The following is a 16,441-nucleotide window of genomic DNA, read 5'->3' on the forward strand; positions in this document are numbered from 1 at the left end:
AATCTCTGGATGTAGAGCAGTGTTCATTATTTTGGCAATAAATGCAGAATTTTTCGCAAGAAGAGTCTGACGTATGATTTAGGCTAGAACAGTTTCGACAGTGAGAAGATTTGGTTTTACATTGCTTGGCAGAATGCCCATATCGCAAGCAATTAAAACATTGAACAACGGGGAATATATATGGTTCTACAGAGAAATTGCATAAATTAATTGTTATATTTTGAGGAAGTTCATTTCCTACAAATTGAACAATAACCATTTGTCTGTTTACATATGAAATATTACCGTTTTATCTGTTACCTTTCGTTTCATGCGTTGGACTTGAACCACCTCTTTATGAGATATTATGGCATTTTTTAAATATTCCTCAGAAAAGTATGTGTCAATATTCCTCAACACACCCTTCTTGTGTGTAAAAAATTTGGGTATATACGCTACTAAGTTATTATTAGACATAATTTTATTATTAACTAGATAATTAGCTTTTTCATAAGACTTAAAAATAACTTTAACGCGATTAAGACCAATCGATTTGATATCAAGAACATCGGATTTTATATAATTGTCAGTCAACAAAACGTGACCAATCCGGATTGGGAAAATTCTTCCCAAATGCTTATCAGTACTCTCAATATATACAAAATATGGACCTTTATCCTCAGTTCTATATCTATTATTTAAATCTATAAAATTATTTACATACCTATCCTCCTCTGCGTCCTTATTTTCGGGTGGCGAAGTGCCACCCGAGGTCTCATCCATTATATATTTTTTTAATCACTTACCTAACCTACCTATTATAAACAATAAAGAAAATTAACAAAAGGAACACTAATTAACACAATAACACACAATACACCGAGAACTGCTCGTTTGTATCGTTAAAATCAAACTATTAAAATGCGGAGAATAAAAATTCGTGTCCACACTTTGACAATTATTTTGTTTTTTAAAATGACTTTAAGAATATTAGGGACACGAAAAATCTCAAATAGTAAAGAGATGTAGGTTTTGCTTTTATAAATATTTTGGTTTTATTTTGTTCCTCTGTAAGCCAAGAAAATGGTTAAGATAGGGCGGTTCAAAAATTGCATACACTCGTGATTAGTGACTCTTTCAAGCCCTTTCAGATAGTACCCTTTCAAAAACTTTTTGCAAAACAAATAAGCAGTTTGAACCAGTGAAACTTACAGGTCATATAAAAAAAGTTAAGTAATTTGTAAAGCAGTAATGATGGATTTCATTTCGGATGATAAATAGGGGGAGATTTTAACGATTTAAAAAAGGTGTTAAATTAATTTTGAGCGAAACTTACTTATTTTTGATGCTAGAAACTTTTATTGCAAAAAATAAAAATGAAGCTGTTTTACGTTCAAATATTTTATTTGGAATTTGACAAATAAGAATTACTTTTCATGAGCTACATTACTGGGTCCATAGACTTCATTTTTTTTTTAATTTTTGTAAGCAAACGTCTGTTAAAAATCATTTTTTCGATCAAATACCAACTTTTTGAATTATTTGCAAAAAACCGCCGGGCTAACGTGTTTTTTTTTGTTGAACAATAAACATTTTCACTCATAAATTACTTGAAGAGTATTGACTTGCCTCTTCCGTGGCGACACATGAAATTACAATGGTGTCGCCGTATTTCACGTTCATTTACTGGGCTATAACACATATACGTTTTTTGTTCAAGTCCCACTTCGTAATTTTTTGAAGGGGGTCCATTTCCAATTATGCGGGGGGTGGAGTGGAGCGACGAAGTTTGTTACCTCAAGGTCACTCTGCCCGTAATAGTCCAGGGTAATAACGCAAAAATATAGTTCTGAAGCTATTTCCTTGTGGCATTTTTATAATAAACTATTTTCAATGGGAAATAAGCCACAATTTTATTAATTTGTCAATATTGGTTAATATATCAAAATATCTTAGTTAAGCTTGTTGGTGCGTAAAGTATTAACAATATTCTACCTAGTTAACTAAGACACTAAACTTATTTAAACATTTGACATTACACTATCTTTATAGTTCCAGTTGCTTTGTTTGTTACCATTACTAATATGAACTTTTCTATTCAGGAAATGACGAAAATCTTTTTTATGTTAGGAGAGTATAACAAGAATGTCCTACAGCAATAAGAATTTAGCATAACCTATTTCCTGATCGACGAGAACCAAGAAGAAAAACTCTTGAAAGTTTACGAGATTAGCTTTAAGGGACTGGATACTTAGATTAATGCAATCTGATTGAACAAAAACTATTATAAATGAATAAAATAAATTAAATGTAATCCTTAGCGTCGCTGAGGCTCTGCATATTAGCACGACCGTTCTCGTAATCTAAGTGTGTAATATGTTGAAATCGTTTTAAGGTATTCAAAGTATTTAATTTTCTTGGTTGTCATATAATATATGATATTATCAGGGAATTGCTGATAATAAATTCTTATTGCTATAGCCCGTCCCACCTTGACTTTACAGTATAGGGAACATAGGTAATGCAGTCCTTATGAGACTTTTTAGCGCGGTGATACCGATTTTATCAAAAATAATTTGTAATCGAACATGAGAGAGATTAAATTAAAATTGTTTTAGAAAGGCAATCTACAATTTCACAACAATTTTAGAAAGACAATTTACAAATTACACATATCAATCCTAAAATTTTAGATTGCTTTTCTAAAACAGATTTAATTAAATCTCTCTAATGTTCGATTACAAATTATTTTTGATAAAATCGGCATCACCGTGCTAAAAACTCTCATTAGGACTGCATTGCCTGTGTTCCCTACACTGTAAATTCAAGGTAGGCACATTTCTGTTAACTCTTCTAGCACAAAAACCATATTAATCAGTTCCTTATTAGAAAATTTCATATTAGTAATGGTAACAAAGCAGCTGGAACTATAAAACTAGTATAATATCAAACGTTTAAGCAAATTTAGTGTCATAGCCAACTAGGTAGAATATATTGTATGTTTTTATTAATATTTTATGCATCAGTAAGCTTAACTACGTAAGTATTTTGATATCTTAAGCAATATTGATAAATAAAGGGTCAGTCTAGATTAATATGCATTTTTTCGAAAAATTATTTTTGGTTGAATATTTTCAGGGCTACCTAATAAAATTTCACGTAATTTTTGTTGCAATTAATGTTTGGCTTAAAGAATTACGAATAACTCATAAACCAAAACACTTGGGTATAGGGAATATTTAAGAAATGAAAAAGTACCAAAAATATAATTTCAGTACAATACTAAAATACAGGGTGTTCTATTTAAGAAAACTCAGAAAATACTGATTCCGAGTTTCTACCAACCCTGCATGCTAAAATTAAACATTTCGCTGCATTAATAATGTTTAACAATAGTAGACTATATTAAAACTTGTTTGAACATAAATAGGAATTTTGATGTTAAATCACTACAATTCTACAGGGCGTGAATGTTGCTATGAAATTAACAAAAAACGTAATCATCTTTTAAAATACCTCGAATAATATTACAAAATCCTATATTTTATAAAAGAAGACCTCGAAAAGAATCCAAAAATTTAAAAATATACAGGACGATTTATTTGCAAAAACATAAGTTGTGTCACCCTGTCAATACGGGTGGCCCTGTATATTTAAAAATATTTTTAAATTATGGACCTATCTGTGCCCCAAATTTTACCTAAATATTTTTTTCGTATCTCTTACAACAAACGAGTTATTGGGCTTTGTCACACTAATGCCCCACCCTGTATTACCTAAATGTATGTAATGTAAAATGTAAAATATCCACAATGGGAAATGGACTCGCATTTTCAAACTATTCATCATTATTGGTTATATGTTTTGACATTTATTTAAATTAATTATTTTTCTCGGTATAAAAGATGATTTTAGATGTGTCTAAAAAGTTATCACTCTTATCGTTACTTGCGTAAGTATAACATTAATTTTTGATTTTAATTTTAAATTGCCCACAGGTTTTATCTTCCCTCAGATCCAATTATAAATCCTATTGTATGTATTAAAAAATATTAGTAATTTTTATCAAAAACACAGTTTACGCGTTTTGAAGGTATATATTATACAGGGTGTCCCGAAAAGAATGGTCATAAATTATACTACACATTCTGGGATCAAAAATAGTTCGATTGAACCTAACTTACCTTAGTACAAATGTGCTCACAAAAAAAGTTACAGCCCTTTGAAGTTACAAAATGAAAATAGATTTTTTTCGATATATCGAAAACTATTAGAGATTTTCTATTGAAAATGGACATGTATAATTCTTATGTCAGGAACGTCTTAAAACAAAATTATAGTGAAATTTGTCCACCCCATAAAAAATTTATGGGGATTTTGTTCCCTTAAACCCCCCCAAACTTTTGTGTACGTTCCAATTAATTCATTATTGTGGTACCATTAGTTAAACACGACGTTTTTAAAACTTTTTTGCCTCTTAGTATTTTTTCGATAAGCCAGTTTTTATTGAGATGCGGCTTCTTTTTCAATATATTTACGTAAAATTTTTATGGGGGTTTTGTTCCTTTAAACCCCCCTAATGTTTGTGTACGTTCCAATTAAACTATTATTGTGGTACCATTAGTTAAACACAGTGTTTTTAAAACTTTTGTCTCTTAGTCTTTTGTTCGTAAGTCACCTTTTATCGAGATGTAGCTTCTTTTTCAAAATATACCTAAAAATGTAAATTATAAATAAATTTTCAGATTATTAACAGGTCTCTATAACCGTACTTAACCATATACAAATATGCGATGGATTCGACAAATATTCAAAATATCTCGATAAACACTGGCTTATCGAAAAAGTACTAAGAGGCAAAAAAGTTTTAAAAATAATGTGTTTAACTAATAGTGCCACAATAATAATTTAATTGGAACGTACACAAAAGTTTGGGGGGGTTTAAGGGAACAAAACCCCCATAAAATTTGTATGGGGTGCACAAATTTTACTTAATTTTTTTTTTAAGATATTGCTGTCGTAAAAATGCCACATGTCAATTTTCAATAAAAAATCTCTGAGAGTTTTCGATATATGAAAAAAAATCGATTTTCATTTTGTAACTTCAAAGGGCTGTAACTTTTTTTGTGTGCACTATTGTATATAGGTAAGTGAGGTTCAATCAACCTATTTTTGACCCCAGAATCTGTGGTATAATTTATGACCAATCTTTTCGGGACACCCTGTATATACTTCGCTAAAATGTACTTTCAGGGTTAAATTAATATTTGTTAGCTAATTATCGTATTCTTCAAAAGTTACCAGTATGAAACTCCTTTTTACATTGCTATATCTTGCCGTTCTGACTGCCAGAGTACATTTGACAGATGTAGGCAAGACAGAAGGCAAATTCGCCTTATCAGGTAATTTTTTTATTTCAATTTAAGGAGCATCAACTATGTGGTTATTAGCGCCTCCCGGTATTACAAAGATTTTTGTTAAATTTTTTGATACATACCTAAATTGATATTGTGCTTATAATATGATAAAGTGCTTATTTTTGAAAGGGTTGTAGTTGAAAGGGCTTATACGAGTCACTAATCACGGATGTACGAAAACTTTGAACAGCCATATCTTAACAAATTTTTATCTTAAAAGAAACAAAATAAATCCAAAGTTATTAAAAAAATACCTTTTTTTATTCTTCGAGAATTTTCGTATCGCTAATAATTTCATTTTTAATAAGTTATATTGAAAAATGGCATTTTTTCGAAGATTAAAACAAATTTTCCTGTAATTTTATTTTCAAAAGTAAGCACTTTGAACCGGTCAAACTTACAGATCGTTTAACAATACATGGAGATTTTTACGATTTTTTTCATAAAAAAAAGGGGAGCAACTCTATTTTGAGCGCAACTTGCTAAATTTTGATCCTAGAAAGCTTTTTAGAAATTAAAATAAAGCTTTAGTTTTTTTTTTGTTTTGTTTCCTGGCCTTGGTTTAGAACTAAAGAACTAAAGAACTAAGGCTTTAGTTAAACACAGTTTTAACACAGGTGTGACAGTAGTCACAAAAAGGTTTGTGTGAGTTTTACAAGACAATTTCTTCATTTTTTGGTTATTTCACGTTGAAATATTCGATTTGGAATTTGACGAATAAGAGCATATTTTTCATGAGCTACAACTTTGCTCTCAATGGGTTTATAGACTTTCCGAATGTACCATTTTTTTCGTTTTTTTTAAGGTACATTTTTTTAAGATTTTTTTTTTCGATTAATACCTTTTTGAGTTATCTGCGAATATCCGCACTAAATGTGATTTTTTTACCGTTGAAAAATAAATATTTTCCCTCATTAAAAACTCTATAAACAAAAGTCGCTTAGAAATTAGTCAATTTATCAATTCCGTACTTATTTTCAACGTATGTTTTTCATACCTGAGAAGGGGTGGTTGTTACCCACCAAGTAAAAGCAACCAACTCCACTCCACAAGTCAAACTTTGACACTGAAAACATTACACTCTTAAGCGGTCAATTACTGGACTATTATACAGGGTGTTAGTAAATAAGTATGAAAAATTTTAAGAGCTAATTCTACATGAAAAATTAATGCCAGTTTGCTTTATAAACATATGTCCGCAAATGCTTAGTTTCGGAGATACGGGGTGTTGAAGTTTTTATTTCAAACTGCCAATTTATTTATTGCTCTAAGACCAGTTGAGCTATGAAAATGAAATTTGGTGAGTTTTAGGAGGTAGTTATTACAAATTTTATGACATACAATTAAGAATTTTGTATTCATCATTGGCGCGCCTACGGGCAATGGTCTGAATTATTTTAAAGAAAAAAATAGTACGCCACTGAGATATTTCGAATTAGAAATTATTTTTAAATTCAACGTCTAATTTATGATAAAAAACCTTTCTTGCCTTTTTTCATATGATGCACCGTTTTTATGCAGAAAAATAAAATATATTGGCGCATATTTTTCATTTCTTAATACATCATCAAGAACTATCCAATATACTAAATTAGAACTATAACAGAAAATATTACTAATACTATTTCAACTAGGTGCACAGCTGCAAGAAATGTTTAAAATGACCTCCTTTACAGGTAACAGAAGAATTTTATCTTCATCATTGGCGCGCGTACGGGTAATGGTCTGAATTTTTTGAAGAAACAATAGTACGCCACTGAGATATGTCAAACTAAAAATCATTTTTGAATTCCTCGTTCAATTGACTACAAGAATCTTTGTTGCCTTTTTTTCATATGCGGCGCCGTTTTTGTGCAAAAAAATTAAACATCTTAACGTTTACAAAGTATTTGAACTAAGTTTCTATGCATATGGAAACTACCTCAAATACTTGGTAAGCGTTAAGATGTTTTATTTTTTTGTATAAAAACGGCGCCTCGTATGAAAAAAAGAAACGAAAGATTTTTTGTCGTAAATTGAACGAGGAATTCAAAAATGATTTTTAGTTTGACATATCTCAGTGGCGTACTATTTTTTTCTTCAAAAAATTCAGACCATTATCCGTACGCGCGCCAATGATGAATATAAAATTCTTCTGTTATCTGTAAAGGAGATCATTTTAAACATTTCTTGCAGCTTTGCACCTAGTTGAAATCTTATAAGTAATATTTTCTGTTATGGTTCTAGTGTAGTATTATTATATTGGATAGCTCTTGATGATGTATTAAGAAATGAAAAATATGCGCCAAGATGCTTTATTTTTCTGCATAAAAACGGTGCATCATATGAAAAAATTGAAAGAAAGGTTTTTTTATCATAAATTAGACGTGGAATTTAAAAATAATTTTTAATTCGAAATATCTCAGTGGCGTACTATTTTTTTCTTTAAAAAAATTCAGACCATTGCCCGTAGGCGCGCCAATATTCTAAATTGTATGCCAAAAAATTCGTAATAACTACCTCCTAAAACTCACCAAATTTTATTTTCATATCTCAACTGGTCTTAGAGCAATAAATAAATTGGCAGTTTGAAATAAAAATTTCAACACCCCGTATCTCCGAAACTAAGCATTTGCGGACATATGTTTATAGAGCAAACTGGTATTAATTTTTCATGTAGAATTAGCCCTTAAAATTTTTCATACTTATTTACTAACACCCTGTATATTTGGGTCAAACCGGCAAACAGGTGTATGTTGTGTAAAAAGATTAGCTGAGTACTTCCAGCACAATACGTGCCATCATCAGAGTTTTGTCCTATTGGTGTAAATCCTTCATAGAAGAGTAATTACCAAACAACATATAAAGGGTTTTTACACCCTAGATCTGAGGTTTAGCCCAGTACTTATCCATTTCTTAATGGATTTTTATTGGATATTTTATGTTGTTTGGCAATTACTCTTCTATGAAGGATTTATACCAATAGGACGAAGCTCTCATGATGGCACGTGATGTACTGAAAGTACATAGCTAATTTTAATAAAAAAATTTTACACAACATCAATTTTTTTGAGAATATACACCTGTTTGCCGGTTTGACCTACTTTTAGAAGTGTGTACAAGTCATACAGTCTTTTTCAGTTTTCATATATTTTTTATTTTTACAGATTGCATTCCCCCTGTCGATACAGGAGTGTGCAAGGGACCCAAGCAGAGGGCGTTCAAGGAGTTTACCCCCAAGGAGAGGGCGTCCAAGGAGGTTATCCCCAAGGAGAGGGCGTCCAAGGAGGGTACGCCCAAGAAGGTTACGCCCAAGGAGGTTACGCCCAAGGAGGTTAATCCCAAGGAGGGTGAAATTCATGTCTGGAGATATAATGTATCCTCTAGGACTTGCGTAGAAGATTATGGAGGATGCCAGGCCACCAACAATAATAATTTTCAAACTTTTGAGGAATGTATTACTGTAGCAGAGCCAATATGTAGACGTTTATATTATTTGTGATTTATCTAAATTATAGTGGATAATATTATAATTATGATTTACATTACATTTTAATTTAGTATTTTATTTCATTTTCGTCGGTGTGATGGCCAAGCCGAAAAGGTGAAATAAGCCGTTTTACTTTGCTGTAAGAGATCTAGTGGAGGTCCCAACCTTGTCCTATAAACAAAAATGTTTAACGCAGTACCTAGTTATATGTACCGGGAGTCCCAATAAGAATGGCTCTCGGCCATATCTCAGGAAAAGTTTATAGTACAGCTTTGAGAAAAAAAATGTTATCAACAAAAGTTTTCTCGGGAAAAGCAGGGAAATTATTTTCATAATTGTGGGTCCACCGCTAGAGCAAGGGTGGCACTGGAAAGGGTATCCCCCGTTAAGATAGGCAAAATGCCCTCACTCCCAGAATTCAATTTTTTAAATTTCTTTACGTTCTATGCAATTAAAAAATAAAATAACGCGGATTTTTAGCTTGCCACCCCCCTTACCCTACAGCCAAAAACGTAGATTTTTAGATTTAATTTTTTTTTAGTTGGGTTGCAATTGATATAAAAATTTCAAAAAATTCACACGTATAGCTGAGGCTTTTACAAAACATGTCCATTTTTTATGGACCCTTAGGCCGAGTGTACATAACCTCAAATTTTTTTTAACATTTTTAAATCTTTAAACTTTTTTTGGAGGGGGCTGCAGGTCCAATTTTTTTTGCATTTTGTGTAATTTATTAAAAGATGTCTCTCTGATTTTTCTCAGATTTTTCCGTCAGGTGCGCCATCTTGAAAAATCCGGAAAATTATTTTTTTAGGGGGTTTTTAGGGATTTTCTCCATTTTATAGACTGCAACTTAGATCAACTCAAGGTTTTGTTAATAGATTATGTATAATTTAAAATAACTGAGTATTTTAGCACCACCACCCTACAACCCCCTCCCCCTGCCCCCACAAAAACGTCAATTTTTCTGTTTTTTTTTTGTTAATTGTTGCAATTAATTTAAAAAATTTATGAGCCTTCTACAAAACATATCTATTTTTATAGACCCGTTGGTCGAGTGTACAATACATATAACCTCAAAATTCCTTTTTTATTTCTTTAAAACCTATTTTTGACTTCCAATCGATAGTTTTTTAAAACGTCCAATGAATTGTACATCTCTCTCGCGGACGGCCGCTTCAATACGTGCTTAGGCGCTCATTTTTAATTAAAATAATAGTTAGTAATAAAATAATGTCAAAAATTTCTTCGGGCTTTAAACTTTGAGTTGGTCACTTTATGACTTTCATAATAATAATTTTTAATATTAAGCCTTGAAAATGGCCATTTTCGCGTTTTTCAAATTTTAAATTACATTTAACTAGACAACAGTCAATTTTATAGAAAAATCACAAGAGACCTTTTTTGCTCAGGTTGATCCAAAGAATCTAAAACAATTTGTCCGAAGTGAAAAAATTCAAAATAAAATAAAAATTTTATTTTTAATTCAGTTGCAATGCGAAGGCAAAACAATCTTACTTTTCAATTAGAATACGGAGCGCAGTCCAGTCCCTTGAATCGCGATTTTCGGCTCTTATTGGAGCCTCATCGGAAAGAACGTAGGCTTGTTCTCCATATCCCAATTGATCCGTACCGAGAGGTTCTCCCACCCATTGCAACTGAAGTGAAAATATTAGGTGACTAGCGTCATCTCGCAATTAAAAGATGAAGTTTTCGATTCTAATAGCATTATTAATAATATTTAGAAAATATTAAAATATTACTAAAAGATTTTTAAATCGAAAACTTATTGGTCCATTTCCTTGGTAAGACCTCCAAGGCTTCTAAAATTTGCAAGCCAAATGGATGCTGAAGCGAAGAAGACAATAGGGAATTCAAAAAACTTACAATTCACGACCCCGTCTGTTCAGCTGGTAAATTCCAACAGAAAATGGACCTAGTTACTCGAAGGAGTAAAGACCAATATAAAAATAAAATAAAAATTTTATTTTTAATTTAGTTGCAATGCGAAGGCAAAACAATCTTACTTTTCAATTAGAATACGGAGCGCAATCCAGTCCCTTGAATCGCGATTTTCGGCTCTTATTGGAGCCTCATCGGAAAGAACGTAGGCTTGTTCTCCATATCCCAATTGATCCGTACCGAGAGGTTCTCCCACCTTTGAAAAAATTCATTTTTTGAATTCGTTTAAAAAATTGTTTAAACAATTTTCCGACCGCGGTACTGCCTGGCACCTTGTAGATTTGTTATAAGGACCTGTTTTTGAGTAAGTTTGTGCACAAAAATGAATCGGAATAATTTACCTAACGGGACAAGCATACAGCGTGGACTATTTGCATTATTATGAGACAAAAGTAGATAGTTTGGAAAACATTAAACGATAGATACTGTTGTAGATGCAAGTTGCGCAAACGGCAACATAACCATAGGCTGTTGTTCGCATGTAGCTGCCATAGTATAATATTTATCGCATGGAAGATATTTTACAAAAATCGTCAAGCCAGCAGAATATCTTACAAAACTCTTTGACAATAAAGATGGTATACCTATACCTGTAATAGACGAAGACAGCGATGAAGACTTTAGAACTGTAAAGTGTAATACCAACGAATATACTCTCCGAATACTCTAGGAGTATATACGGAGCTATATATTCTTTGGTAATACTTTCCTTATTCTTTTTATGGTGATTTACGTGGCAGTAAATGTGAAGCAAAATGACATTATAGGCAGAGATATAATTTATGTAGATGGTACAAGCCAGTGATGTGAGAGGGAGGTTGTTTTTAAGTTTATTCAATAGCAATAGCAAACTTTATATAATATATGAAAAAATGTTTGTCCGAAAAATATGTTGGGCATTTTAATAAGTCCGCATGTCAAATGACAGGAATTATATTGGTGGTAAATAGTAGTTTGATTTTTGCATGAGAGTTTAATGAAAGGATAACAAATCAATTGGATGTTCTGTCCGACAAAATACATTGGACGTTTTCGTAATCTGACATTCGAAACTTGTAACCTGTTGAACAATTAAAACTTCCCCTGTTTCAGTGTTCCGGTACATCAAAGTTTGTCCGACTAGACACTGTTAAGCTATTAACAAATTTTCAGTTTGCTATTAATAAACTTGTTTTTGATACACAGTATCCAGGCCTGTATGAGTTACCGCTCAAAAACCTTTAAAAACATAATTTTTGGGGGGTTTAGAGGTATAATATCCCTGAAAACTCAGTTATTTCAAATTATACCTACATAACCTATAAAAACCTTGAGTTAATCTATTTTAAAGTCTATAAAAAGGAGAAAATCCCTAAAAACCACCGAAAAAACCAGTTTTGCTGTTTTTTGAAGAAGGCGCACCTTACGGAAAAATCTGTAAAAAGTCAGAAATATAGTTTTTGATAAAATACACAAAACACAAAAAAACTTATGCAGCCATCACCAAAAAAAGTTATACGCACCTATTAAAAAAAAATAAGGTTATAATAATATGTACACTCGACCTTCGGTTCCATAAAAATAGATGTTCTGTAAAAGCCTCAGCCGTGCGTGTGAATTTTTTTAATTTATAATTTAATAAATTATTAACTATTCTAAATGGGAAATAAGCCACAATTTATCTAAAAAATGATTTTATTAACGTATCGACGTCCACCACGGACGTCGTTGTCAAAATACAAAGTATTAATAAATTAAACAAAAATGTTATTGCTTGGTAAAAAAATCTTCTAATAATTTAATTTAATCTGACTTATTATAGATCGTCCCAAACCCTTTTTTCAGTGCGTCCACAGATTATCGAATTCTCTCTATCGCATTACAGATGGAAAATAAAATCATTTTTTAGTTAAATTGCGGCTTATTTCTCATTTAGAATAGTTAATTACAAAAATGTCACAAAGAAATTGCTTCAGAACAATATTTATAACTTATTTACAAACCAACTTAAAAAAAAATAAAATCGAAAAATTGACACTTTTGGCTGTGGGGGAGGGGAATAGGGGAAGTGGGCTAAAATTCCGGTGTGTCCTAATTTTTTAAAATCATATAGAACGTAAAAAAATAAAAAAAAATATTCAGGCTCTATCGAATTCAAAAAATATAATTAGACCCCCAAAAATCCTTACAAAACTTTAAAAAAACATGGTTTTTGGGGGGTTTAAAAGTGTTTCGCTCAATTTTTGAATACCATAATATACTCAGTTATTTCAAATTATACATAATCTATTAACAAAACCTTGAGTTGACCTATGTTGCAGTCTATAAAATGGAAAAAAATCCCCAAAAACCCCCTAAAAAAAAACAGTTTTCCTAATTTTTCAAGATAGCGCACCTGACTGAAAAATCTGAAAAAAATCAGAGATATCTTTTGTTAAATTACACAAAATGCAAAAAATTGGACCTACAGCCCCCTCCAAAAAAAAGTTATAAGCTTTAAAAAAGTTAAAAAAAAATTTGAGGTTATGTACACTCGATCTATGGGTCCATAAAAAATGGACATGTTTTTTAAAAGCCTCAGCTACACGTGTGAATTTTTTGAAATTTTTATATCAATTTCAACCCAACTAAAAAAAAATAAATATAAAAATCTACGTTTTTGGCTGTGGGGGAGGGGTAAGGGGGGTGGCGAGCTAAAAATCCGCGTTATCTCATTTTTTAATTGCATAGAACGTAAAAAAATTTAAAAAATTAAATTCTGGGAGTGAGGGCATTTTGCCTATCTTAACGGGGGGTACCCTTTGATAATCGTATTCTTCATAAAATTTTGCGCATATTTGATGTTACAAGTTTAAGTCTACCTTTGCAAATAAGAGGTGGGGGTGAGTGGGAACCTTGTTATGAAAGAATGGCTGTAAGTCCGGTTCTGCTAAATCAAATTATCGGTAATAATTGCACAAGAGCTCTAAAATTGTATAATAATTTTAGAGATCGAGTGCAATTTGTTGCGATTATTTCATGAATAAAACTGTTCAAAACCAAAATTTTATTGTAATTTATTTATGTAAGTACAAATTAGTACTGTTAAACACACAGTTGATATAAAATATTTTACGGTTGAAAGCCATCACTTTTATAACTTTTAAAACATTAATTTTCATTAATGTCACTGAATGTATTTTTTCGTAGCAACGAAGGGCATCTGACGTAATATACTTGACGACGGGATATTATCAAAAATTATCGATTTAATTTAGATTTCTGTAGCTTTCTATTGGTTTCCTATGAATGAAATAATCAAATAATTTCCAGGCTTTTTCCCGAAGCAACTTTTGTTATAATTTTTTTTTCTCAAAGCTCTAGTATAAACGGTTCCTGAGATATGGCCGAGAGCCACTCTTATTGGTACACCCGGTACAGTGAGAACATTTGAGTTCAAATAAATTTATTTCCTCGAGAATGGGTAATTTTGAAGATAAATCCCGAAAACGTTTCGATTTTTATTTTTAAATTACGATTTTTTGTAGTCTACTTTTTAAAAGGTTATTTAATTTTATGTTTAGTAATATACACATTAAAATAACTGTTTATATAGTGTGTCAAACAAAATATTTTTTTAATTAAATTAATTGATACAAAAAGAAGAATTTATGTAATTTATTTAATTCAAAATACATTTTACTGCTGTCAGAAAAGAAAAAGAAATGATTACCTATTTGAAAAATAAATATTGCTTTTCGCTTAAATTATATGTTCAAACTGTCAAGAGGCAGGTGGGTGGCAGCTTCAACTTGATTTAAGCGAAAAACAATATTTATTTGTCAAATAGTCATTTTTTGTTTGCTGACAGCAGTAAAATGTATTTTAAATTAAAGAAATTACCTACATTCTTCTTTTTGTATCAATTAATTAACACTTCAAAGTGACACTCAGGATACAAATCGATAATTTTAGAGCTCTCGTGTAATTACTACTGATTATTTCATTCATAGGAGATTCTGACCAATGGAAAGCTACGGAAATTACAACGATAATTTTTTTTTCGATAATTTCCCGTCGTCCAGTGTTACGTCAGATACTCTTCGTTGCTACGCAAAAATACGTTCAGTAACATTAATGACAATTAATGTTTTACAACTTGTCACAGAGAACATCCAGAAAAAGGTTTAGCAAATATTCAGGAGAAAATATCAATAAAATATTAGTTAAAATGATTAAAGAAAAACAGTTTTTAAAATAAAAATGTACCTATACCATTTTTATTCAGTTGCAATGCGAAGGCAAAACAATCTTACTTTTCAATTAGAATACGGAGTGCAGTCCAGTCCCTTGAATCGCGATTTTCGGCTCTTATTGGAGCCTTCATCGGAAGGAACGTAGGCACTGTTATCCATATTTTAACTGATTCGTATCGAGAGGTTTTCCCACCCATTGCAACTGAAGTGATGATAGTAGGTGGCTAGCGCCATCTGGCATTGAAAGACGAAGTAGTTTTCAATCCTAATAGTAAATTATTAATATTGAAATATTAAAAATATTACTAAAGGATTTTTAAATTGAAAACTTATTGGTACACTTTCCTGGTGACACCTCCAAGACTTCTACAATTTGCAAGTCAAATGGATGCTGCAGTGAAGACGAGAGGGAAGGGAAGGAATTCTACACTATGCAATTCACATCCCCCGTCTGCAGCTGGTAAAGTTCCAACGGAAAAATGCAGGAGTAATACGACTATATAGTCGTACTACTATATAGTCTTGGAGGTGTCACCAGGAAAGTGTACCAATAAGTTTTCAATTTAAAAATCTTTTAGTAATATTTTTAATATTTTCAATATTAATAATTTACTATTAGGATTGAAAACTACTTCGACCTCCGAAAAACAGTTTTATTCATGAGATAATCTTACCGAATTACTCTAGAGCCCTTAAAAATTGTCGATTTGTTTTTCGCTCGTGAAACTTTGACATAATTTAGACTAAGACTGTCAAATTGTAACTCGGGATAAAAATCGATCATTTTAGAGCTCTCGTGTAATTACTATTGATTATTTCATTTATAGGAGATTCTGACCAATAGAAAGCTACACAAATCTGAATTAAATCGATAATTTTTGATAATTTCCCGTCGTTAAGTATATTACGTCAGATGCCCTTCGTTGCTACGAAAAAATACATTCAGTGACATTAATGACAATTAATATTTTAAAAATTATAAAAGTGATGACTTTCAATCGTCAAATATTTATAAAAACTTTGTGTTTAATTGTACTAATTTGTACTTACATAAATAAATTACAATAAAATTTTGGTTTTGAACAGTTTTATTCATGAAATAATCGCAACAAATTGCACTCGAGCTCTAAAATTAATATAGAATTTTTGCCCTCGTGACACTTTGACATAATTTCACTCGCCTTTGGCTCGTGAAATTAAAACTGTCAAAGTGTCACTCGGGAAAAATTCAATAATTTTAGAGCTCTTGTGCAATTACTACTGAAAATTCGTCAGTTTAACTTTAAATTATCAAAATTGAATTAACACACAATTAAAATATAATCGACTAATAAGTTTTATTCGACGAACAACTATTCATTGATTTATCTGTTTTTGGTAAAACGGGACCCAAATTAAAC

At 31.2% G+C, this 16,441-nt stretch overlaps 1 protein-coding gene across 2 annotated transcripts; it reads left to right on the forward strand.

The window, feature by feature from the left end:
• The first annotated feature begins 4,010 nt into the window (after positions 1-4,010).
• Positions 4,011-8,931, forward strand: LOC126885703 (uncharacterized protein C16orf96-like). Of its 2 annotated transcripts, XM_050652428.1 has the most exons (4): positions 4,016-4,082; positions 5,205-5,381; positions 8,543-8,634; positions 8,665-8,931. In XM_050652428.1, exons 2-4 carry the CDS (start codon positions 5,285-5,287, stop codon positions 8,875-8,877), a joined length of 402 nt encoding a protein of 133 aa, XP_050508385.1. In that variant the 5' UTR covers positions 4,016-4,082; positions 5,205-5,284; the 3' UTR covers positions 8,878-8,931. The 2 variants fall into 2 exon arrangements, with proteins under 2 accessions (XP_050508384.1, XP_050508385.1); XM_050652427.1 differs by having other exon boundaries at positions 4,011-4,082; positions 8,543-8,931.
• The last annotated feature ends 7,510 nt before the right edge of the window (positions 8,932-16,441 follow it).

The sequence above is a fragment of the Diabrotica virgifera genome, chromosome 5 (assembly GCF_917563875.1).
Source record: "Diabrotica virgifera virgifera chromosome 5, PGI_DIABVI_V3a".
Lineage (NCBI taxonomy): Eukaryota > Metazoa > Arthropoda > Insecta > Coleoptera > Chrysomelidae > Diabrotica > Diabrotica virgifera.